Raw genomic sequence first — 25,431 nt, 5'->3', positions numbered from 1 at the left:
TGACCATGACAAATAGCAACTTGTAACCAAACCCTCTAAATGATGACAAATACCCATAAGCCACTAAATGACTAAAAACTACCCAACCCAACCTCTTGGGAACGTGGACATCTTTAGGGAACCTGAGAAAATCAAGATAATGGTCAAGTCCCGGGAATACTAGCCATAACATTTGATGTGCAGTCTGTGCAATGGGAAAGTACGAGGCTTATCTGAAGTCTTGGCTATAATAGTTTGTGAGGCTGGACCCTCTTATCCAGCAGTCTTGAAGCTGTTCAGGATACAGAATTCTGGGAAAATACAGGCACTCTGAGAGGCTGAGTCACCTGGGCTACTCATTTTCATTGGTGTCTGGTCCCCTTGTTCTGAAAACATAAAAACTTTTAAAGGTAACATACATGTTGCATTAACACAAGTATGGACTGTTCATCATACACAAGACAGCTAACGATGATTTGTTTTGTTTGTTTTATGTTTGAGCAGGTAAAATATATGTTACCTGTCTTTAATTTTTCTGGCTTTATTTCTTTATGTCTGTAGTTTGGATTTTCAGGGGGATCTCCCTTATCAAACCCGATCCCTTTTAACCCTGAAAGAATCCACAGCCTTTTGTTTTCTGTGGAAACAAAAGCGTATCCACTTTCCCAATGCAATACATTTTCTGACTTCCATTTTAAAGTTAAGGCATTTCTAAAGTAGCTAAACTGGTTTAATTTAGCAGTCTCATCCCCAATCCAATGTCTCTCAGCAGCTGTCATTTTCTGTTCATTAACATTCAAAAAATTCAAAATTAACAAAGTACCATATACGGTCCAAACTCCCTGTGTTCTATTTTCCATCCTTGTGTGGCTTACTTTTTTTTTTTTAAATGTTACTTTACTCTCTTTTAAAAGACTTTGCTATTATCAAATATCTTGAAAGAGACCTCTTCTAGCCCTCAAGCTTTTGCATTCCAATGACCCTAGGAAGTTCTTCCTGATCCCTTCTTTCCCACGTAGGCTTTGGGGTTAGCGCTGGACTCTAGCACCAACATGGGCTGTGAGGAGGAAGACCCTGGTCTTAGGAAGAAATGGTTGGGGAGGCTCACCTGCAGGCCACTTCCTCCAAGCAGACTTTCTGGATACATAATACTTAATTGGGAATACACTGTTACTATAGAGCCATTGTTTACGTTAAGAGTTCTGAACCTTCTTCCCAGAACCTATGCTAGGGAGTCACATGGGTGAGGAGTTTGCCATTTCCCCTGGATGGGTGGGGTAGGGTCACACTAGGAGTGGGAGAAAATTCTGTTCTATAAGAAGGCACTATAACATTTCCTCTACCTTTATGGGGTTGGAGAAGTCTGTGAACCAAAGTTCTTGAAAAGAACAGCACCTTCCAGTGAACCTTCTGCTAGGCTGATAATTAATGAGAGCTTCAATGATTGTAGAGAGGTTGGAGTGTTGTAGGTAGAGAGCATAATTACAATTTCTCATGGGTTATCTTTAGTCATTGCTTGTCACCTCTGTGTCTGACCTAATGTCATTGTGACTAACAGGTGAAACCTTTTGGAGACTATTACTGGACTGCTAGCTTCCACCCTCCCAAAGGCTCAGCCTGCCATCAGCTAGTGTCTGAGGTCTATAGCCTGAGCTTTCCATAGTTTGCTGTAACTGCCTATCTGATGTTTACCAATACATTTGAAAAGTCCCTTGATTTATGATTTTTTTATTCTGTTACAATAAAATTTCATGAAACTGTTATTGGTTGGAACAGGGAATTTGATGTAACCTAAATTTGTATTCCTGAGCCATGGCCACTCATATATAGCTCCAGAATACACTCCATCTTATCCTATTTGAGGTGAGAGCTGTGTTTTTGCATGTACAGTTATAGTGCCCATGTATGGAACCCCAAGAGTGAATCACTTTTCATGGGAAGAGTCACCTGCCTTAGAGCAAGGTACTAACATGGATTTTTTTTTTTTTTGTGTTCAAACCATTTGGCATTATTTCTTTAGGTAGGTTTTGGTGAATTCTTTCTGAAGGTCAAAGCTCCCTTGCTTTGGCCAATGGTTCATTTGTTGTTTATTCTGAACTGTTATTTAGAATCCCATTTGTTGGATTTTTTGGACCCTTCCTAAAGCATTTGGTTTAAGATATCCATATCTTATTGTTTGAGAATTTAATACATACATTTAATGATTTTTTGTAAGTCTACCTCTTATTTCCTCTTCTTTAACTCTCCCTCATCCTACCTCCACTCTACACTTTCCTTTTCTAACTTCTTTTTAAAAATGTATTTATTTTTATTTTACATGTGTTGTTGTTTTGTCTGCATGTATGTCTGTGTGAAGTTTTCAGATCTTGGAGTTGCAGACAGCCGTGAGCCACCGTGTGAGTGCTGGAAATTGAACCTGGGTCCTCTGAAAGAGCAATCAGTGCTCTTAACAACTGATCCATCTCTCCGGCCCTCTCCTCTTCTAACTTCATGGTTTTTTTTTTTTTTTTTTTTTTTTTTTTTTTTGAGACAGGATTTCTCAATCTGTAGACCAGGCTGGACTTGAACCCAGAGATTCACCTGCCTCCCGAGGGTTATGGTCAGGAAGAAAGTTGAACAAAGGGGATTAGATTCAGAGTTTTTGTTTTTGAAAAAAAAAAAAAAAAAGAGGAATACAGATAGGATAGGATAAAAGGGTAGATTATTGGATCTACCCTGAAAAGAAAAAAGGGAGGCACATGCCTTTAACCTCAGCACTTGGGAGGCAGAGGCAGGGGATCTCTGTGTGTTTGAAACCAGCCTGGTCTGTGAGAGATAGTTCCAGGACAGACTCCAAAGCCACAGAGAAACCCTGTCTTGAAAAACAAAAACAAAAACAAAAACAAAAAAGGGAGAATAAAGATATGATAAGATAAAAAGGTAGATTATCAACTCCACTCTTAAAAAGCAAGTACTAGTTTTAAATATTTTACATTGGATTGGATTTTTATATATTATATACAAATGTATATTGATCCAAATTTGAGAATAATTTTACTAAAACATACTAAACATACATTTCTAATATTGTTCAAGGTATTATACCTATACAGCTCATTTAACAATATAATGCAAATTTCTAGTCTTTGAAAGATAGTATTATCACTATATGGGATAATAAGGAAATGTAGTTTAATAATTGCTCAACTATTACAATCAGACTTGTAGTTCCACCGATGGAACAAGGTGCCACTATAGTTCTCTCCAGTCTTGTCAATATTGATGACATCTGTGAATCCAGTAGGGTAGGTTATATCAGTCCTGATTTTGCCATCAATCTTAATGAAGTGCTGTATTCAAAAGTTTACTTCTCTTATCAAGGCACACGAGTCTGTTCCTAAGGAAAATGATCAAAGGTAGACATTCATTTGGCTTGTGGGAGCCAATAGATGGATGAGGAGCAAACTATTTCTTTAGTATCCAATGTTTTGGAGCTGTGATGTCTCTTGGGACTATGAGCCATAGCTGCACTGGGAGCAGAAAAAACCCTGAAATATTAAAAATGTTTTTTGCTCCTTTCCTTTCCTGCCTGTCTTATTTGCTTTTATTATACCATATCATATTATTCTTATTATTTTGTTTTGTTTTTGAGACAGATCTTGTAAATGGATTTACTGTCCTACAAGCCAGCTCCCAAAAAACTACATAGAGACTTTTAATTATCAGCTTGGTTGATAGCTTAGGCTTGTTTCTAACTTTTTTTCCCCCAAGACAGTGCTGGCTTTCCTTTAACTCACTCTGTAGACCAGACTTGTCTTGAACTAAGAGATCTACCTGTCTCTGCCTACAGAGTGCTGGGAGTAAAGGTATGTGCCATCACTGCTAGGCCAACTTCTATGACTTTTAAGGTCAAAATAGGTGAATTTAGACTCAATGCATTTTCATTTCATGAGAGGTTAAAAACTCAACTGCTGTGTGTGTCTGTGTCTTTAAACTTTATACTGGATAGGATTGCATTGGGTGGGTAGATGATGTCTTACTCAGGAATCTATAGTCTTTCATTTCCTTCCCTGTTTCTTTCCTTTAGATACACAGCAATCATGAGAACTATAACTTACTTCACTATAAACTAAAAGTGTAAAAAGCTTTGGCCTATAGCCACATTGAGGAAGATATATTTCCATCTTATCATCAGTAAAGGCAGCCCCCTACTCTGCTATCTAGCTCCAAAATGGGAATTAGATATTACCTAAGTATATGTGGCTAGCTTCACATTTTACTTCATGCTTTTACTAGATGTCGATTTGATCCTTAAGCCTTGTCAACAATCATGTTAGACTCTCTGTCTTTAACATGTAAGAATTAAGTCATACCATCTTTAAGATTTAATTTTCTGCCTTGTTCTAAGAAGATTCATATCATTAAAATATAAATTTGGGATTAGTAATTTTTTTATGATTTTGGAAAAAATAATTAAATTGCCTAAGTTCAGCTGATAAATAATGAATCTAAATAAGAGCTACAAAATCTTGGGTATTAAAATTTACCTTTATGGCTCTTTTGGGTTCTGGCTCCAAGATGACAGGAGAAAAGGAGAAGGGGAAGGAAGGAGTAGGAAGAAGAAAGAAGAGGAAGAGGAGAAGGAGGAGGAGGTAGAGGAAGAGGAGGAGGAGGAGAAACAGTTTTGCTAAAGAAGGAGGAGGAGAAGAAGAAAGAGAGGACAGAGAAGGAGAAAAGGGAAAAAGGAAGAGGAGGAGAAGGAGGAGGAGACAATAGTTTTGTCAAAAAGGGCTTCAGCCAGGGGAACTATTCATCATATCAACTGTGCCTGGTGTGTGCCAAGGACAAGGCCATTGAGTTCATTATTGGGGGATAGATAGATGGCTCCAGTGGTTATAGGCACTTACTGCTTTCTCGTATGGTCCAGGTTTGTTTCCAGCACCCAAAATCGTGCTCAGAGCCACCTGTAACTTTAGTTCAAGGGGATCTGATATTTTCTTCTGGACTCCCTAGGCAACAGGCACACATCGGTCTGTCCTTCTAAGCATAGTTTGTGTATTAAATACATTAAGGCAAAACAGTCATATACACAAAAATAAATAAATCTTAAAAAGAAGTTCATCATTCAGGACATAATAGAAGCTGCTGCCTTCAGGGACATTCCAAAACAAATATTATTTTTCTTTGACACATACATGCTTTGCTTCAAGATCTCTACACAACAAACTACATTTATTGCATTGCTGCATTACTGTGTGAAATTTCAAGAGCTGTGCCATCACAGCAAGGTGATCATGAATTGATTTCTTGAACCCTACCATGAGGTGGTGGTACAGGTCTTTAATTGGAGCAGTCAGAGTCAGAGGCAGGTGGATATTTGAGAGTTTGAAGCTAGGCTTGTCTATAGAGCAAGTTCCAGGACAACCAAGGCTACACAGAGAAACTCTGTGTCTTGGGACTTTTCTTGCTGTGAGGAGACACCATGATCATGGCAACTCTTATAAGGAAAACATTTAATTGAGGCAGGGGAGTTACAGTTTCAGAGGTGCAGTCTAGTCCATTATCACAATGGCAGGGAGCATGATGGTATGCAGGTAGATGTGGTGCTGGAGGAGTAGCTGAGAGTCCTACATCTTGAAAGCAGCAGGAAGTCAACTGAGACACTGGGCAGTATCATGAGCCCCCACAGTGACACACTTCCTCCAACAAGGACATACTCACTCTGACAAAGTCACACTTCTTAATAGCCACTTCCTATGAGGTTATGGAGGCCAATTACTTTCAAACTCCCACACCCTGTCTCAAAACAAAACCAGACCAACCAACCAAAACAAAAAAGAGTTAGCTTCATAAAGACAGAAAAAAAAAAAAAAACCACCCTCTTGGAAAAAATAAAATGGAAAGCACCCCCTACTTTGGGCATGGTATGTTGATAGACACCTTTGATTCCAGCACTTAGGAGGCAGAGCCAGGCAGATCTCTATGCGTTTGAGGTTAGCTTGGTATATATAGTGAGTACCAGGACAGCCAGGGCTACATAGAAAGACCATGTCTTAAAAAAACAAAAACAAAAAGGAAGATAATGATAGTTTTGGTCAAATACTTATTAAATGGTTAACACAGTTACTAGGAAGATAAACAGTTGATTGAAAAGGAATAAAGTCAGAAATGCCAAACCTTTATTCTGCTTTGGATGCTTCATAAACCTTAGTGAGAAGCGAATGCTTGAATTGCCTATTCTTTAATAAATAATTCTTTTAAATTTGTTAAGAAAACACAAATCTGTTCTGGATAGATGGCTCTGTCCTTAAAATCACCGGCTGCTCTTTCAGATTACCTAGGTTCATTTTTTGCATTCACATGGTTGGAACGTCAGTCCCACGGAATCTGATGCCCTCTTCTGGGCTTCAAGGGCACTCTACACATGCAGTGCACAGACATACAGGCAAAACATCCATACACATAAAAATAAATATATAAAAATAAAACCTAAAGGACTATTGAGGCTGGAAAGATGGCTCAGCAATTAAGAACACTTACTGCTCTACCAGAGGATTCAAGTTTGGTTCCTAACACTCATTTCAGGTGGCTCATAACTGCTGTAACTTCAAATCCAGGGGAATCTGACATCTCTGGCTACTATGCCCCCCTCAACCAGAGGACTTAAACAAACAAACAAACAAACACACTGGGCATGGTGGTGCTCATCTTTAATTCCAGCACTCAGGAGGCAGAGACAGGTCACTGGTTTACATAGCCAGTTCCAGGCCAGCCTTAGATCTATAGTGAGACCGTCTTAAAGGAAGCAAGCAAGCAAGCAACTCCCCCCACACAACACTATTATTATGTTTTACCTGTATCTATAACTGTTAGATTAAAACTGTGTTTTAAATGAAGCTTCTTTAATTTGAAATATAGTTATCTTATTGAAAAGGAAGTGTTTTCTAAATTTGTAATTATAACAATAGTTATAATAAATACATTAAAAAACCACCAAGCCAAGAAAAAGTGATATAAAGGCTGTAGGTGTGAAATATATTTTTGGTAAATAAAAATATTTTTAAAATAGTTTTTACCAAATAAAAAAATTGGTTAAAAAAAAGCACTGCTTTTGGATACAAAAGGATTTTGTATAGTAAAGATTGTTCCAAAATAAAAATAAATGAGTATAAAGTTAGAAGATTAAAGTATGTTCTTATTTGGATCAAGATGCTAGAGATATTTCCTCTGTACCACCAGTGCCTATTTTACCAACTCACCTGTCAGACAACATGTGAGCATGTGGACTCTGAGCTACATTCTACTGATATACACTTATAGATACACGCTAAGACCAGAGCTCAGTTTTACCTGACAACATTGCAGCTGAGTCATAGTTAAGGCCATGAAGCTGAGCCAAGGACTCCTGGGACTGAGGACAGTGGAAGGGAAGACTTCTTAGAATAGGAGCTGGAGATAGTTTGGGTGTGTGATCCATGCAGTAGGGCAAAGCAAAGCACACAGGAGCCAACCCAAGACCAAGAGAGGATGGGACATTCTGTGGCTCTGTTCTGCCTACACTTACAATGCTTACTGCATCCTCTTTCCAAATCTAGAGCCTGGACTGGACGGCAGGTGAAGGATACTAGGAAAAGAGGCTCTGTAGAGGTTCAGAGACCTCTGAAAACTCAGGTTGTTTGGAGAAGATGCTTCCAGGAGTCTGAGTGTGTTTGTGTTCCTGCCTCCTCAAATCTTTGAGATCAGGGGCCAGCTTTGTCTGGGATGGGAGGAAGGAGGGATGGAGGAAGGAAGAGAGATAGAAACAGAGAGATACAGAGACGCAGAGACACACAGAGGGACAGAGTGCATACCTGTGTGCTGCATATCTAAGGACCTTAATCTGTGTTTGCCTATTCCCACCCTAGTTCACATCCTCGTGCTTCTCTGAGCACATATCACTTATGTCTCTGTGTTTATACTGTGCCTGTCTGGGTATCTCTGTATGTGTTCTGTTTATTTGTAGGAATGTGTCCTCGTGTGTTTCCTTGAGTGTCCATGTGTTTCTGAGTCTCAGCTGCAGAGACAAGTCCTTGGAGACAGCTTGGGATGCTGAGTCCTGGGGTGTCTGTCTGCTTCGGCCTTTTCTGGTTGGACAGGTATCCTAGCAACACTTTTGTGAGTTGCCTAGCAACCAGGTCCCCATCCTTGGAGAAGGAGCAGGGTCTGGCTGTATGTGGGAGGTCTGGCTCTCATTCAGCCCAGACAGGAAAAACAAGCCTATGATTTGATGATGGCTAGATACTCAGAATAGACCTTGACTTACAGCTTTTATTTCAGTGGACTATGACCCCTGTGCTGGCAAGGAAGAGGGTCCCTAGGAGCTTGCCTACTCTGTGTATACAAAAATCCATGTCTGGGTCTCAGCTGTGATGCTGGTTCCAAGTGGCCAGCAGATCTGGCTTTCCCTTATTCCTGTCATATTGACAGGCAGTTTCAGAGCTTAGAGGTGTGATGATTTCATTTGTGTGAGGGTAATATGGGTGGCAATGGCCATGTGTAGTGGGGATTCATGAGCTCGGTTTTGTCTTGGGCTTGGCATACATTAGGTATAAGCAGCACACAGTAGAAGCAGGGCAGTTCTGGGTCCTCAGTTCAGACAATCTTTTGCTTATTTGCAACAAGACCTTTACCTGCAGAATTAGTTGGGTCAGGATATTGCTGTCTATTGCTCTTCCCTACCAGACACCTGGCAGAGGACAGCATTGGGCAGGAAAGCTAGCAAAGTCTGGTCAGGGTTAGGCTGTATAAAACAATATTTGTGCTGGGTGATAGTGGTTCCCAGCACTTGAGAGGCAGAAGCAGGCAGATCTCTGTAAGTTCGAGGTCAGCCTGGTCTACAGAGTGAGTTCTGGGACAGCCAGGGCTACACAGAGAAGCCCTGTCTCAGAAAAACCAAACCAAACCAAACCAACCAACCAACCAAAACAACAACAACAAAAAACCCAAAACCAAGCAACCAAACAAAACCCCAAACCAACCAACCAAAAGACACACACACACACACACACACACACACACACACACACACACACGAGCACACAACATTTGCACGTGTGGAAGCCTCACATCTGCCTCTGGGTGAGCTTTTCTGTGTACATTTCTGTGTGTGTCCCTGTGTCTAAGGCTGTGTGTGTATGTGTGTCTGAGTTCCTGTTCATGTCTCCATTTTTGTGTTTATGGATGTCCCCATCATGTGTCTCAGCTCCTGAGTGCTTCTGTCTTGGGTGGGTGGGTCCATTACTTCATGTGTACTCTAATCTTTTGTCTGTTCCTACCTGGTGTGGAGCCTAGGGGTTCTGGTCTGATGATCTTCCTTTTCTTGGCTCCCTTCTCCAACCTGCACAGCCCCTCCCTCTCTCAGCCGCAGCCTCCTGCCCCTCCCCCACTTCTGGCTGCCGCACTGGCTGCTGCGTCTAGTCAATATCTTATCTTCGGAGCAGGAGCTAGGAGCAAGGAGCCATTCACAGCCTGAGCAGAGACCCCCATGCTGGAATGAGAATCACTGCTCAGTCCTATGTTCGCTTTTTCTGCTAAACATCAGGGTCTGTTTCAGCCGAGCTTCCATAAAGGTTGAGTGTACTGTTGGAGGTAAGAGGGACTCTAGTGAGGGCTACTGCTGCTACTGTGTGGGGGCGGGTGGGGTGGGGGTGGACTCTGGGTTGGGGGCTGGGGGCTGGGAGGAAGTTATGTAAAATGCCCGAGCCCTAGGCATTTCTGGATAAATCCCATGTCTTTTGTGCTCCAGTGTGCTTTCAGACGATTTGGGCATTTTTGTATTCAGATGGCTGTGTGCCTCTGAGTCTCTGTGGGTAGATATGTGTGCTTGTGTACCTATCTCCACGTAGCTTCTATATGAGTCTGTAACCCTAACATGAGGTAACCATGTGAGTACGTGGGCTCCCACACCTCTGTGTTCGTCATCGTGTGCTCATGTGTGTGCCTTTGTCCTTGTCTTTGTGTCTGTGTTGGAGCCTAGTGTTTGTGGATGCCCATGGAGGTGTTCCACGTGCCTGTCAGGCTAGTTGTGCTGCACTCTAAGGCTCCAGTGGACTGTGTCTAGCACTGTGGTTACTTGTTTCTGTCCCCTGTTCCAGGAACTATACTGAGTGGCTTTGCAGGGTGACAGCATGGAGTCCCTCTTCCCTGCCCCATTCTGGGAGGTCTTGTATGGCAGCCACTTTGAAGGCAACCTGTCCTTCCTAAATGAGACTGTACCCCACCACCTGCTGCTCAATGCTAGCCACAGCGCCTTCCTGCCCCTTGGACTCAAGGTCACCATCGTGGGGCTCTACTTGGCTGTGTGCATCGGGGGGCTGCTGGGGAACTGCCTCGTCATGTATGTCATCCTCAGGTAGGCTGGGCCCCACCAGTCTGTGGAGGGGGAACCTGAGGCAGGAGGCTGTTCTGGAAGAATCTGAGCAAGTATGGATTTTCTGCTTGCTCCATCAAGTTTCTTTCCTCTCTGTTCAGGGGGCAGGATCAACCTTGATGTTTAACTCCTGTTCTGCCCCCATCTGTCCCAGACTAGATGTCACCACCTGGAGCTGCAGATAAGTCCATGCAGTGCTGTCTGTGTGAATGACCTCATTGGTACACAGGATCCTAGGATTTCTCAGAGAGGCAGAAGAGCTGGTGCTGGGCCTGAAACCCTTGGTTTTTGGCTCTTGAGAGAAGCTCCTGTTCATGGCATATGTTTTTGACTGAGCCCACCCTCTACTGCTGCTCAGAAATAGGAAAAAGAAGGCAACAATATACTGGGTGATTGAGGTAGAGTCAATAGTGAGGGGATACAGATGGGGCAGTATGAGGTACAGTTCTGTGGACAAGAAAGCTACACAAGGCATGTACAATGGGCAGATGTGTTGTGGCAATGATGGTCTCTGTTTTTTTCCAGCTGGGAGGGCATTGAGGGGGACTGGAGACAGCAGGTGAGGATTTGAATACCAGACTGGGGACACCAAATTCTTTGGGCATTGGGAAGACATGGGAGGTACTTTAATGGTAAATAACTAGAGCAAGGTTCTTCACTGATATAAGATATTTCCTCTTTCAAAAAGAGATGACTCAGAAGAAAGAGAGTACGTCCCCCTTGATGGTATCAGTGTTAGTATTACTGAACAAACTCTGTTCACCATGGGCTTTGTTTTCTCTATTTGATAGATGGGAAATGTGAATCATATAGTCATATATATATGTGCATGTGCACACATGTGTGTATGCATGTGACATGTGACTAGACAGTACAGTAGGAAAAGCCTTCTCAGTATTGACTTCCAGTAGAGGACCCTTGTGGGAAACTATCTATAGTCCATGTGCCTCCTCATGGATAGAGGATGTGTCTTTGGCAAGAAGTGCAGCAACCTGGGGCAGTTTATGAGCCTTGTCCTCTCTTCTTGTCATCAGCACTTTTCTCCTACATTTCTCCTTTGTTTTTGGGACATTAAAATTCTTGGAGCCATTTAAGGCATTAGAGGAGACAACCCACTAGCATCTCCAGAGAACTATTCTCAGGAACTGTTGTGGCCACAATGGCCCAGGAGATGGCATACAGTATGTCTGAGCTGGGTGTATGCCAGGAGTCAAAAAACAAAACAAAACAAAACAAAAAACCCTGGTCTGAGCCCCATTCTACACTTTAGCAGTTCTAAGCCCTTATGAAAGTTCCTTAGCTCCTCTGAGCCCCAATTTCCTTCCCCTTAGAGTAAGGATCAAAATAGCATTTTTGTAAACCTCAAGTGAGATAAAATGTATGTGAAGAGCTTGTCTCAGATATCTACCATTACCATTGACATTGTTATTGTAATTAAGGTCTCTGGGTTTAATTTCTAAGAAACAGAACTTAATCCCTAATAGCAACTAAACTGACACGGACTACTGTCATCTTTAGTGCTACCACTACCGTACCACCATGACCACTATAACCACCACCATAATTTTCATCACCATCACTATCATCACCAACTATACCTATAACCACCCTTTCCTAACACTATTGTAAACACTAATCCATTCCATTAATATTTATTACTTACAATGTTCCTAGCATGGTTCCAGGTGCTTGGATATAATCAAACCTAATTGTACCCCTCCTGTTCTTGTTGCCATTTCCTGTTTCCTCTTTTAGAATTAAAAAAAATATTGCATTTATTTATATGTATGTGTGTGTCTGTCTGAATATGTAGGTCGATGAGGGAGTTGGTTTTCTCCTTCTACCACGTGTGTCCTGGAGATAGAACTCAGGTCATCAGAATTGACAATACGTGGCTGGCCCACCATTTCCTGTTTTCATTGCTAGACAACATTGTGCACTTGAAAGACCTTTGATAATTTTTTCAGGCAGTGCCCTGCAAAATTTCTGAGAGGAGTGTTAAGAGAAACTCAGGAGAGAAGACAGCACCTTTCTCTCTTGATTCCTTTCACAAAGTTCACATTCAGGTTAGATATGTATTCAAGTGCTCCTCCACACCCCAAAATTTTCAGGGTCCTTTCTTTATGATTTGAAACCTTTTTGGTAGATGTCAAAAATCACATGGGGAGCAGTGGACCTTGGGTGTAGTGCAGGATCTGCCATTTAACAAGCTCCCTTGGAGACTTTGAAGTTGAGAGACTCAAAGATGATGATCCTCATGGTGGCCCCTCTGCTGCCAAGTCCAGCCAAAGTGGTCAAATGGGGCATTTCTTCTGTCCTCTACAGGCATACCAAGATGAAGACAGCTACCAACATTTATATATTTAATCTGGCACTGGCTGATACTCTGGTCTTGCTGACACTGCCCTTCCAGGGCACAGATATCCTATTGGGCTTTTGGCCATTTGGGAATGCACTATGCAAGACTGTCATTGCTATTGACTACTACAACATGTTCACCAGCACTTTCACTCTGACTGCCATGAGTGTAGACCGCTATGTGGCCATCTGCCACCCTATCCGTGCCCTTGATGTTCGGACATCCAGCAAAGCCCAGGCTATTAATGTGGCCATATGGGCCCTGGCTTCAGTGGTTGGTGTTCCCGTTGCCATCATGGGCTCAGCACAAGTGGAGGATGAAGGTCAGTGGGTGGTCCTCTTCTCTGACCAATTCCCCATGGTTCTTGGTGGCCCTTTTAACCCCATTTCTCTCCTGCAGAGATCGAATGCCTGGTGGAGATCCCTGCCCCTCAGGATTATTGGGGCCCTGTGTTTGCCATCTGCATCTTCCTTTTTTCCTTCATCATCCCTGTGCTGATCATCTCTGTCTGCTACAGCCTCATGATTCGGCGGCTCCGAGGTGTCCGTCTGCTTTCAGGCTCTCGAGAGAAGGACCGGAACCTGCGGCGTATCACACGACTGGTGCTGGTGGTGGTGGCTGTGTTTGTGGTCTGTTGGACACCTGTGCAAGTCTTTGTGCTGGCCCAAGGACTGGGTGTTCAGCCAGGCAGTGAGACTGCAGTAGCCATCCTGCGCTTTTGCACAGCTCTGGGCTATGTCAACAGCTGTCTCAACCCCATTCTCTATGCTTTCCTGGATGAGAACTTCAAGGCCTGCTTTAGAAAGTTCTGCTGTGCCTCAGCCTTGCACCGGGAGATGCAGGTTTCTGACCGTGTGCGCAGCATTGCCAAGGATGTGGGCCTTGCTTGCAAGACCTCTGAGACAGTACCACGGCCGGCATGACTAGGCGTGGACCTGCCCATGGTGCCTGTCAGCCCTCAGAGCCCATCTACACCCAACACAGAACTCACACAGGTCACTGCTCTCTAGGTTGACCTTGAGCATCTGGGGTCTTGAATGGTCTTTTTTTTTGGTTCAGGATGCTTAATCCTAGAGGGAGACCTTATAACACCATGGGACAGGTCAAAGCATCAAGATGGCCTCTATGGCCTATATCAGATTAGGCTCCCCACTCTGGTATAGGACCAGAGAGGGTCAAAGGACACTGCATGGAAACACCCATAGCACAATGGACATGCCTGGTGAGCCCACCATAGGTATACATGCTTCACTCAACTCTTCTCTGGCCTCTCCCTGCTGCCAGCTGCCCTGGCTCTAGATGAGCTCAACCTGAGGCATTGCAGTGATCATCTGGTCACATGTTGCATGCTGTTGCCCTCAGCCTTCAGTAATTCCATAGGACTGCTGAAAATACTTGGTGTTGCCTGGTGCTGCAGTAGGCAGCATTTTTTTTTTCAAATTGAGACTGGCCCTAAGCTTAGAGCTGCCTTGGAACATTTTTTGGTTCTGACTCCATTGATGCAACCAGATTACCTGAGGTGGGTGGGCATCAGTGGGTTCTTGGATGGCTGTTTTCCGAAGATTCTCTCCATGCTGTAAATGATGTCCGTGAAGGGGACTTCACTTGGCACTGGCACTGCCTGTTCTATCTGACTATGGCTCCAACATGGGTCACCTTCTCAGCAAGAGGCCAATGGGGCCAATACCCAGAACTTCCTTGTAGCTCTTTCCCTCCAAAACCACTGTGACTGCTTGATAAGCTCTGCTTCTAGGTGTGTGGGAGGTAATCAGGAGAAAACTGCTGTGTGACCTGTGTAGGCTACTCACAACATGGAGACAAACATGTACTGGTCTTGACTGCTTAGGAAGGGCAGAGCAGAATATGCTCTGTTCTCGTTCCCCACAGCCTCCACAACTCTCTGGCAGTCCTTTTACTTGACACCAGAGGTCAGCAGCTGTACTGCTAGAAGCATACTTGTAGCCTGGGAAGGGTAGCAGTCAGGACATATTCTGTTCTGTATCTACATTGACTACCTGCTTCTTTTACAGGCTTTAGGGCATATTTGAGTAAGGCCTGAGCTTGCTGTCACATTGGAAGTTGGCATCAAATGAAGAGTTGCTATGGAAGCTGAATCCTAAAATTGTTCATTTGAACCAATTTGCAAGGACTATCAGGGTTTTGGGGACACTTGAAGAAGAATCTGTACCTTGGAGATCTATTTGATGGTTCAGAGAATAAGAGGCTTTGTAGATGCTCTTTCTGTGGATCAGCTACCAAAATACTAGCAACCTTGGGTAGATTTTGGTCTTCCACTGAGACCTTGGTTAGATGGCTTCATACACTGAAGAGCCTGGGATAGTTACTGTCTCAGATAAACCTAGCCTTAACAATCTTAATGGGGAGGTAAGGGTTCTTTCTGTGACATTTTGATGGGAACCATTAGCTATCGTGTTTTCTTGCCAAGGTTAAAAACTTTGTGAATTTGTACATCTTCATGTGTTTAAGCACGCAACAAGTGTCATTTCCATGCATGTATCCAGCCCTGAGCCTGCCTCTGGAGTAATGAAGGAGTGCCATAATAAACAACCCAATGTCTATTGCTGTCAATAGAATAAGCATTGATGACTCTAGCTACATAAGAGTAACTTCCTGGGAGTTCACATGAATTGGGAGGGACCATAGGACCAGAATAATGGGTTCTTTAACCTGCTCTCCCCTTGGCAGAGGGTCTTTAAGGAGCATCTTGACTTATTGGAGGGAAACTACATCCTGGGTTGCAGAGGCTGCTGCCTTTCCTTCTCCCAAAACAATAACTACCCTTTCCCCACCCTCAGGGCAGATGCCTTTCTTCCTGGCCTACAGGTTTTTCTTTGCCTCAATTTCAACAGGATCATATGTGCCAAAGTCCTTGCTTCTAGTATAGGCCTGGTGTGTAAATGTTTGGTTTTATACAAGTTTTAATGACAGGCACTGTCAGCTTGGTCTTTTTTAGTCTACAATTTATAAACACTAGACATGAGTTTCTCATAGGATTGAAAGCTGCATTCCATGCAGCTGTGGTGGGATAGATTCTATGAGATTGTGTTCTGACTGTATCCTTACTTTATAGAAAGATGACTTCAGAGCTGCACATATCCCATTAATAGTAATAATGAGCTTGTAGGACTCTAACCTCATGACCTACAGCAGAGTCATCTTTTGACACCACCACAGTGGGTGATAGGACTTTAAAATGTGAATTTGTGTGTGTGTGTGTCTTTGTCTGTGAGAGGGAGGGAGAGATTATGAGAGAGAGAGAGAGAGAGAGAGAGAGAACAGGCACACAAACAGTTCTTTGTTTTTGTTTTTTTTAGACAGGGTTTCTCTGTGTTACAACTCTATCTGTCCTAGAACTCACTTTGTAGACAAAGCTGGCTTTAGACTCATAGAGATCCACCTGCCTCTGCCTCCCAAGTACTGGGATTAAAGGCATGCATCACCCTGCTCAGCTCACAAATTTTTCTTAAACACACTGGTTTCAAATAGAAATTCAGTATCAAGGAAAAATTTCTTTCCCTGATGAAATTTTAGTCCACAGGAGACTGTATGTTCCTAATGTGTGTGGTTTTGGACTGCTGACCCTAGCCAGTGTCTTAAAGAAGTCTGGCCATCAGGGGAGATGAATGTGCCTACCTGGCTCTCCAGGACTAAGTGCCTTCCCCATTCCCTCCCTGTTCTGCCCAACCCAGCCTCACCCCTTTCTGTTTACCACTGAGCTTGATCAATCAAGTTTCTCTGAATCCGAGTTTCTTTCTCTGTGCAAAGGGAACTGTACAGTCTTCCTCTTGGGGTTATGTGAAGGGCAGGACTATAAGTAAGCTCAAAGGAGCCTCAGAAAATCCGGGGTTCATCAGCTGTTTTGGACTCTTCCCACCAGAGGGCACTGTGGCCCTATTGTTTGGCCAGACAAGGTCCTTGACCAGAAACAACAGTGAGATTTGGGTACTAAAGTGGAGTTAGGTTCTACTTGGGACCAGCAGCCAAAGTGTGGGGGTTTGGCAGAGTAAGTCATCCCCAGACTCCTAAGGAGTCCATGGAGAAGAACAAAGCTAGTTCCAACAGATTCCTAGTGAGAAGCACCCTTGTTCTCTCTGGCTAGCCCTGGGGAGCCATAGAGGCTTTTCCCTTTGCTGGGCTGTGGGTGGGGACAAAGGTCTGTATAAGTCCCATTTGCTAAATGATTTTGCCACTAGAGTGTTGAAGGGGACAAGGGTTTGGAGTCTCTAGCAAAAAATTGGCTATGGTCAGCTCTAGCAAACCAGAATCAGCTGAGAGGTGCCTTGCTTTTTTATAGCCTATACCACTCACCAGTGTGATTTCTCCTGTTCCTCATACCCACTCATCTGCTCACCCCGTTCCTCCTTCACACAGTCCTCACCCGACACACCTGGTTTTGCCACTCTGTGGCCTGAACGTAGTTCTGGAAAGTGAGCTGGAGCCTCTGCTGCATCTGTTCAATATGGGCTCTTGTCCTGAAACGGTTCACTTATCCAGGAGCAGTGTGCACTAATTAGGCTTTGCTGAAGTATGACAAGCTTAGGCACAGCTTGGTTCAGAAGAGCTATGGGTGTGGGTGATGACTTAAAAAGGGCCCTCAAGGTGGCTGGTGGTGGCACATCTCTAATCCCAGCACTTAGGAGGCAGGGTAGATATCTGTGAGTTTGAGAACAGCCTGTACTATAGAAGAGTTCCAAGAGAATCACAACTGTTACACAGAGAAACCAAACCAAAACAACCAACCAACCAACCAGCCAGCCAGCCAACTAATCAATGAAACAAACAAAAACACCAAAGTGCCTACAGCCCCAATGTAGGCTGTCCTCAACTATTTCTAATATTCAGCATGTAGAGGGCTGAGAGTGGCTTCTGAGGCCAGGTCATACCAAGTATTTGTCCAGTTTTCCCTTTCCCTTTCAGGTCCCGGTTCCTTGATGTGAGAACACTCCAGAAGCTTGAAAAGCATCCATGTCTTGCCAGTAGCCATGGGAATAGGACTTCTTGAAAGACACCCCAGCCATTGTCTAGCCTCCAGAGGACTTAGACCTCACCAGTGTTCTGCTTGAAGTTCCATGGGAGGCTGAGCCAAAGCCTTCAAATGAGCCACTCCCCAGTTTCAGATCCTCAGAAGCTAAACACTTTATTTCTCGGTGTCTAAGTTTTTGTTGTACAGCAACAGACAATAGGTCAGGAGAGACAGGAGGAGAATGACATTTAAGGGCTGACTGAAGGTATGGACAGCAAAGTTAGTTGGTACTGTCTGGTTTAAGTGAAGGTCCAAAGTGCTCTAGTACATGGTGGGTAGGAGGCTAGCATATGCCATGAGGGTGTCAGAATCTTGGGTCACAGCAGTATGTGGCCTTATTGCTGAAGTGCCTGTGCTTTTATAATCTCTCAGCTCTACAAGGTGTCCTGTCCCAGGACACATAAAGAGGCCCTCTATCTGTCCATCCTTTCTGGGTAACCAGACTTTTGCTTGCTACCAGGACCAAAATGCCTGCTACTCTCTCCCTGGGGATGTCTAGGAGACAGGTACAGGAAGGCGAGGTCATGTTTGTATCTGTTTATATGGCAAACACAGGGATAAATGTGAGGAGGTAGAATGTTGCACAGCTGGGTCAACCATTGCTTTTGGAGGTGGTGAATGGTAAGGATGCTCAGGTTTCCTGACATAGGACGATGGTACAAAAATTCTTATAGAAGTTGTCATCCAGGAAGGCATACAATAAAGGATTGAGACATGAGTTGGCATAGCTGAGCTAGTAATGGCATAGGAGATGCCAATGACCATGTCTGTAGTCACAGCCACAACAGGCCAGGTGAAAGGGCGTTCAGCAAAGAAGGCACACAGCCAACACAGTGGGTACCAGGACAGTTACCTTCTTCTTGGCCTTCCCTAGAACCTTAGTACCAGAGTGGAGCCTCATGGCATGAAATCTGGGCAGTAGATCTACATATAACACTCAGATGATGTACTCAGGCACTACAAAGCCCAAAACCAATGCATAAATGTGGCTGGCTAGGAACCAGGCCTGCTCCAGCCTCAGGAAGTGTAGCTTATAACTGGGTACCTGTAACTCATTGCTGTAGACATGGGCAAAGAAAAGAAGGGCAGACCCCTGATGGTGATACCCGGCCAGATGCTTCTCTGGTCACTTTGGATCTAAAAGTCCTTGCCTTCAGGAGTCAAGTCCTCAATCTCCCTAGTGCTATGCAAACTTCCGCTTTCCCAGATATTCCCCTAAGTTGTCCTCTGTCTAATGCCTCGTAGCTAGAAGATGGTAGCCCTGGGATGAAGGTGGAGGTATGAACCCTTTCTTTTAGTAAAGGTTGCAGTTAGTCTTGACCAACTGGGAGGGTGGATTCTAAGACCCACTTGCCTGTTGGTGTCCCAACCCATTCTTGGTTACAATGAGAATGAACAGGAAGAGGAGTGGAGAAAGCTGGGGAAGGTGGGTCCTACTATCCTGACTGAACCTCCTGGAAGCAAGTCTCCACTGCCTCCAGTGCTGAACCACAGTGTCTGTAGTTGGTGGTCTTGGATTCTATCCCCATGTTCCCTACACCTACTTCCCCATCCCGTGTGTGTGTGTGTGTGTGTGTGTGTGTTTAGAATCTTGCTGGTTGTCATTCACCCAGTAAGTTCCAAGTAGGTAGCTGAGAAATGTGTTTATGTTTGTGTGTGCCTGTGTGTTGGGAAGGCACATGCAGGGTTTCTGGGTTCTGAGGATATTTGTGCTTCTGCCTGCAGACACTAGGGAACTGTGTGCCTTAATCTGTGTACATGGATTTTGATAGGGTTCATGCCTGCTTCTAAGCATATACATGGTGTGTGCATTGCATGTATGTGTGGGCCCATGTCTGCCTGCATGGGTTTTTTTGAGGGTATCTCTGCATTATATCCGAGGGAGTATGTGTGTATCCTTGTATAAATATTTGACTGGAGGATTGTTTTATCCTCACATAATGTCATATGTTGACCTTAATTTCTATTTCTATTCTCCAGCCATGAGATGTCATGGAAAAAGGCACTTGTCCTATACTGACTCCTGTTCTCTGTGGCACTCAGGGAAACTACTGGTGCCAAGATCTTCTCTATACTTCTGTGTACTTTCATACTTTCTACCTAAGTGGATGTATCCTGACCTACTCAGTTAGTCTACTCATGGACAGCAGGGCTGTCTCTCTGGCTGTGCTTTTGTAGCAGCGCTGTGCCAAGGATGAGCAACCAGTTTGATTTGGGCATTTTTTTTGTTTGATTGTAGGTGTAGGGAACATGTACCTTCCCAACACACAGGCACACACAAGCAAACATAAACACATTTCTCAGCTACCTACTTGGAACTTACTGGGTGAATGACAACCAGCAAGATTCTAAACACACACACACACACACACACACACACACACACACACACACACACACACACACGGTAGTTTGTTTTAGCCTGAGGGCATATAGTTGTCCATTGAGGCTTTGCCCAATGCCTTCTGGAGTACAATACATCAGCCTGTATCCACAGTCTAGTTCTTCTGTGAGTTGCTAGTTGTGGACTATTACTTGAATTGAAGGTGTATTACATTTGTTTATGCTATGGAATGTTTAAGGATGGGTTGTGTTCTTTCATGTTACATTTGTTTCACTATGTGAAGCTGTTGTTTGTCTAAAACACCTGATTGGTCTAATAAAGAGCTCAATGGCCAACAGCAAGACAGGAGAAAGGATAGGTGGGGATAGCAGGCAGAGAGGAGGAGAAATCTGGGAAGAGAAGATCAAGGAACAAGAAAAGAAGGAGAGAGGTCTCCAGGGGTTAACCATCTAGCTACACAGCAAACCATGGAGTAAGAAGTAAAGAAAGGTATATAGAATAAAGATAAAAGCCCAGAAGCAAAAGGTAGACAGGATAATCTAAGAAAAGCTGGCTAGAATACCAGAAGGGAGCAGCCATGGATTCTTCCTAGTGGATACTGCACTCAAAGGTGGATCACCACTGTGGGTATTTCTGGGGGAGCACTTCACTTAAAGAGACAGAGCTCCTAGGTCAACAGACATGGTCAGCAACAATGAGGAAAGTATTAAGCTGAATTTAATGAGTTGGGGGTGCTTGTGAGATAAAGCAGAGGTATTGGGTTTGTTTAGATCTCAGAGATGTTACAGGTTCAGGCTTGGGTGAGGCTTGGGTCAGGCTTGATTGATCCCAGACTATGGCGAAATAAGGTGTCCAGGTCTTCTGTCACCTAGTTTGTGTCCTGAGCCTTCCTCCCTGGAATCTTGCAGCATAGAGCTGACCGGTGCCCTTTGTTGTCATCGTTACTGGCAAGGGCAGAGGTCCTTCGTATTTCTCCTTACTCAGCTATAGACACATAAAATACCAGCAGCATACTCTTTATTCCCCACCTTTCTCCAAAGCTTGATCCAGTCAAGTCTTCTCTCTAGTCCAGGAAGGGAGTGGTCTGGTATTAGAATGCTTTCCTGAGAGTATAGAATCCCTTTTCAACTTTCCAATAAGACTCCCTTTTAGCCAACTTTCACCTTTCTAGTAGTCCAGTCTAACAGTCCCTCCCAGGCCTTTGTCTTCCTGTGCCTGACTTGGGGAGTGCCTTGGTTCCTCACCAAGCCTGTCACCTCTGAAGTGGGGGAAAATGGAAGGAAAAGCATGGTCCTGGGGTGGTGGTGGTAGGAGGGATGGGACTGGGAATGATGTGGATTGGGGAATGCAGGGTTATCAAATGCAGGAGCTAAGCGGCTACACCCCTTAGACTGAAGCTGCTGTGGGTGCCAGTCATCCTGCCACAGGTCTACATGTGTAGAGATTCCAGATGCCTCCTTTCCTGCCTAGAAGTACTTCACCTGTGCCTTCTGCAGCCTGGCAGCTGTCTGTATAGCTCACACACTTGAGCTAAGAGAGCTGCTTTGTTCTGCTTGTGGGCGGGGCGTTGTCTTAGATGAGAGCTTTACTTTATGAAAGGATTTTCACGTTCAGAAATGAATTTGGTCTTTGTAGCCTACTGGGTGTGAGGGGAGAGGCCATGGAGGGAGCCAGGTGTCAGCTGTACAGGGTTGGGGTGGGGGAATGCCCGGTGGTGAGGACCAAGCTTGCTGGAAGTGCTGGGGCAGGGTTGGTATGATGGGGAGAATGGAGTGGGCAGGTGTGTGGTCAGCAGTCTGGATACTGTAGGCCTGCATTTGGGTCTCATATGTGACTGTGTGTGTCTGGAATCAGGGGAAGAACTTGTCACATTGTCTTTCCAGAACAGGGGAAAGAGGAGGGTGTACCACCAGGCCACTTGTGCGAGCTAGGAACAGCCACAGAAAATCTCAATTGTAGGGATTTATTCTTATTGTTATTTCATGTAGCTATGGTGGCCAACCTCCACCTATTGTCACTGGGTGCCTCTAGGTCCTACTACTCTCTACTGAAACAAACCAAGATAGAAATTGGTGAAGGAGATAGTTTTGTTTTCTGGGCTTGGGAAAATGGAGTTAGAGATCATATACTCCACAGAAAAGTATTCCTAACTTTTGAAGGTCATATGGTGTCAGGGTTTCTATAGGGTAATAGATAGAAAATTCCCTTTCTTAAAAATGTTTGTTTGCCTGTGGAAGTTCCCTGAAGTGCTGAGACTTTCTCTGTCTGACTTTTCTCTCCAGAGATATCTCACATCTCTATTAGCATACTAATAGGTAAAGGGAAGTTATCCCCAGGAAATTAGAGCACCAAATGCGAAGGACTAGTTTGCAAATGAATAACTAACCCAGATAGGTGGATGGAAGGGGGCAGTGTTTACTTTGCTTATCAATACTCAACTAAGGAAAGCGATTACTTCCTGATATGCATCTTTCCTCTATAAGCTTATTTTTTATTTTCTTTATAATTTTTTAGTCTATTCTGTTACAGTACAGATATACCTGAGCACATGTGCATACATGTGACTTCACTCTAGTATGCACAAGCAACCCAGCCAACTACAAAAATAGAACTGGCATTTCCTTAAGGAAGCTGAAAAAGGTTATTTATAAATCTGGGGAGCAGGGTGGCCTTTTTGTGTGCAGAGGTTCTGGGCTGTCCACAGTCTCTACTCAGCCAAACCCCGCTGCCTGGGAAGAGGCTGGGTCCTCTATGTGTTTGACACTGCATGCAAATGGACCAAGCCTTGTGTATGGGCCAGGTGCAGAGGAGCTGGGCTATTTGGGCAGGGACTTCTGCAGGTCCTTTGGTCCTGGCTTTTCATCAATTTGTAGGAATAAAGCTGTAAACACAGTTGACAGCTGGCTGCCCCTGAATATGGAGAAATATAGGAACAGGATTATGTGGCATTGTCTGCCAAGAAAGAGTTCTCTGGGGCTGGAGAGATGGTTCAGAGGTTAAGAGCATGGCTGCTCTTCCAGAAGACCGGGGTTCAATTCCCAGCACCCACCCACACAGCAGCTGGCAACTGTTTGTAACTCCAGTTCCAGGAGATCTGATACCTGAAAAGTTTCTACACTTCAATAAGCTTCTCCACCGATGTAGCAATCCCAATCAGATCAAATCAAACCGAATTAGAAAAACCCCACGTTTAATGGATACAACGCTCCCAGATGGCCTTTCAGTCCCCCAGAGAGGAGATGGGAAAGGGAGACCGGAAAAACCACGAGTATAGTTTATGCGGGGGGGGGGGGGGGCGAGGCATTTAAATACCCTGTGGGAGTGGTCTTGAGCATCTCTGGGGGAGGGGTCGTCATTTGGCGGGTTTTCTGAGATGCAGCAGGGTTCGGAGGGGATGGGGGAGGGAACCTCCACCATAATATCCCAGACTTTTTGGGTAATGGATGCCAGGGGCTGGGGTGAAGTTTCCACCTTAACATCACCCTCACACTAATGCACATAACATATAAAAAGAAAAAAGAAAGTTTCCTATGTACATAGAAGTTAAGTGCTCTAGGGGAACTCTGGGAGGAGAGCCTTCCTGTCAGGGTTTCAGGCCAGACATTCTTTGGGGGCAGAGTGGGGACCAGGGGTATCGCTGCCTAGGGGACTAGCCTCCAGTAGTGCAGGGCTGAGAGGAAAATCACAGAGTCAGCATTGCATGTACTATGGCTTTTTTATCTGAGGGTTAGGAAAAAGACATTCACACATTCTGTTGATAGTTTTCTTCAGGCCTTTTCTTTATTTTTTTGCATTCTTTATTCTTATTTTCCTGGTGATTTTCTTCTCTCATTCTTGATGTTTCCCTTCTAACTTATTTTAAATAACGCTTTATTCTTTCCTTTTCATCTTATATATCCCAGCAAAATCTTTTAAGCAAAATAAAAATTGCAGAGTCTGCTTTACTGTATGATTACAATGAACACAAGTGAAATATAGCATGCTTTCCATATCCCTCACATGATTAAATATTTTACATATTGCAGGTGAAAAACAAATTATCCCAAGAACCCACATACATTTCATACTCAAGCCACTTATTGCCATTAACTGTGTAAGCAAGCAAGATAATCTTTTACTGGCAGGCTGCATTTTATGGTTATCAACAAGGGATCAATAATTTTATTACTTCTCTTGAAAGGCAATCTTATAGGGAATCTTAAAAGAATCACAAATCTAAACTTTTTTATATTAAAAATATATAAAAACTACTAAAAATTTTAAGATACATATCCTTTCATCAATAGTTTTTTTAAAAAATACATATATCAGGAGATTAAGGGTAAAAATGGGTACAAAGAATTAATCATCACCTTTGGTCACCAACCAATCCTAACAAGAAAGACACACCAGCTATTGATAATTGGGCTGTTTTGTTCTTGTTCCCTGACCTTAAAGAGCTCCTCACTCAACTATGTGCCTTTCTAAAACTTTATCTTCTAAAGTTATTTTCAAAGCTTTGTTCCGTCTATCATGCACTGTGAAACCTGTGAACACATCTCCCAATATTAAGATTAGAAGAATTTAAACTAGCTGGGCCACTGGGACTCAGTTGTTTTCCTTAATTATTAACCTAAGCCACAGTCTATGTGGCCCCTCAATAGAAACTCATGTGTTCTGGCTGCGTGACGCTTCCTTGTTTTATTTTTTATCATCAAAACTCTATTTAAACGGACACCATTATTATCAATTGGACAGTACAGCTTAGAGAGAAAACATTATAATACTCCAAAGGTAAGAATGCCCAGTAGGATGGACTATTTCCATAAGATAAACACACTGCATTCTAGGCTGTGGGGATCTCCCCACACCATGCTGATACCAGAGAAAGATGACAGTGGCGAACATATAAAGGCACAGAAGAAGCAAAGACCTTCTGGAGTCTATGGTCTCTGGACCTTGCTTCTCTGAGATTCATGCAGCAGTGATTTTCCTCCCACTGGGCTGGTGTTACTACCTGCTGCTCCTCTGACATGGCCACTGGCACAGGGATCTTCTCGGGATTGTTTCTAAGAGATTGAGTGGAACAGGGAGATCAGAGGTTGGGGTGACTGAAAGGATTAAAAAAAGAAAGGCAAAGCGGGTACTTTTCGTTGGGCCATACCAAGGTATGCCACTAAGCGAACACGCCACACACAGTAGAGTTAGTGCAAGAGGTTTATTGGGGGGAGGGAGGGAGTGAAAGGACATGTTGGAGTGGGGACAAGAGAGGTAGGCAGACAGACAGACAGAGACACAGAGATCAGGGAAGAGACATGATGACGAAGAGAGGCAAGAGA

General features: G+C 43.9%; 1 protein-coding gene across 2 annotated transcripts; it reads left to right on the top strand.

Moving 5' to 3' along the window:
• Window positions 1-9,511: 9,511 nt before the first annotated feature.
• Oprl1 (opioid related nociceptin receptor 1) lies at window positions 9,512-13,984 on the top strand. 2 transcript variants are annotated; one of them, XM_051184072.1, is made up of 5 exons: window positions 9,512-9,585; window positions 10,092-10,348; window positions 10,892-10,925; window positions 12,692-13,047; window positions 13,125-13,984. In XM_051184072.1, exons 2-5 carry the CDS (start codon window positions 10,201-10,203, stop codon window positions 13,646-13,648), a joined length of 1,062 nt encoding a protein of 353 aa, XP_051040029.1. In that variant the 5' UTR covers window positions 9,512-9,585; window positions 10,092-10,200; the 3' UTR covers window positions 13,649-13,984. The 2 variants fall into 2 exon arrangements, with proteins under 2 accessions (XP_051040029.1, XP_051040020.1); XM_051184063.1 differs by lacking the exon at window positions 10,892-10,925.
• The last annotated feature ends 11,447 nt before the right edge of the window (window positions 13,985-25,431 follow it).

The sequence above is a fragment of the Phodopus roborovskii genome, unplaced genomic scaffold (genome assembly GCF_943737965.1).
Source record: "Phodopus roborovskii unplaced genomic scaffold, PHOROB, whole genome shotgun sequence".
Classification (NCBI taxonomy): Eukaryota; Metazoa; Chordata; class Mammalia; order Rodentia; family Cricetidae; genus Phodopus; species Phodopus roborovskii.
Note: the sequence above shows the minus strand (reverse complement) of the source record. Positions and strands in the feature narration are given on the sequence as shown.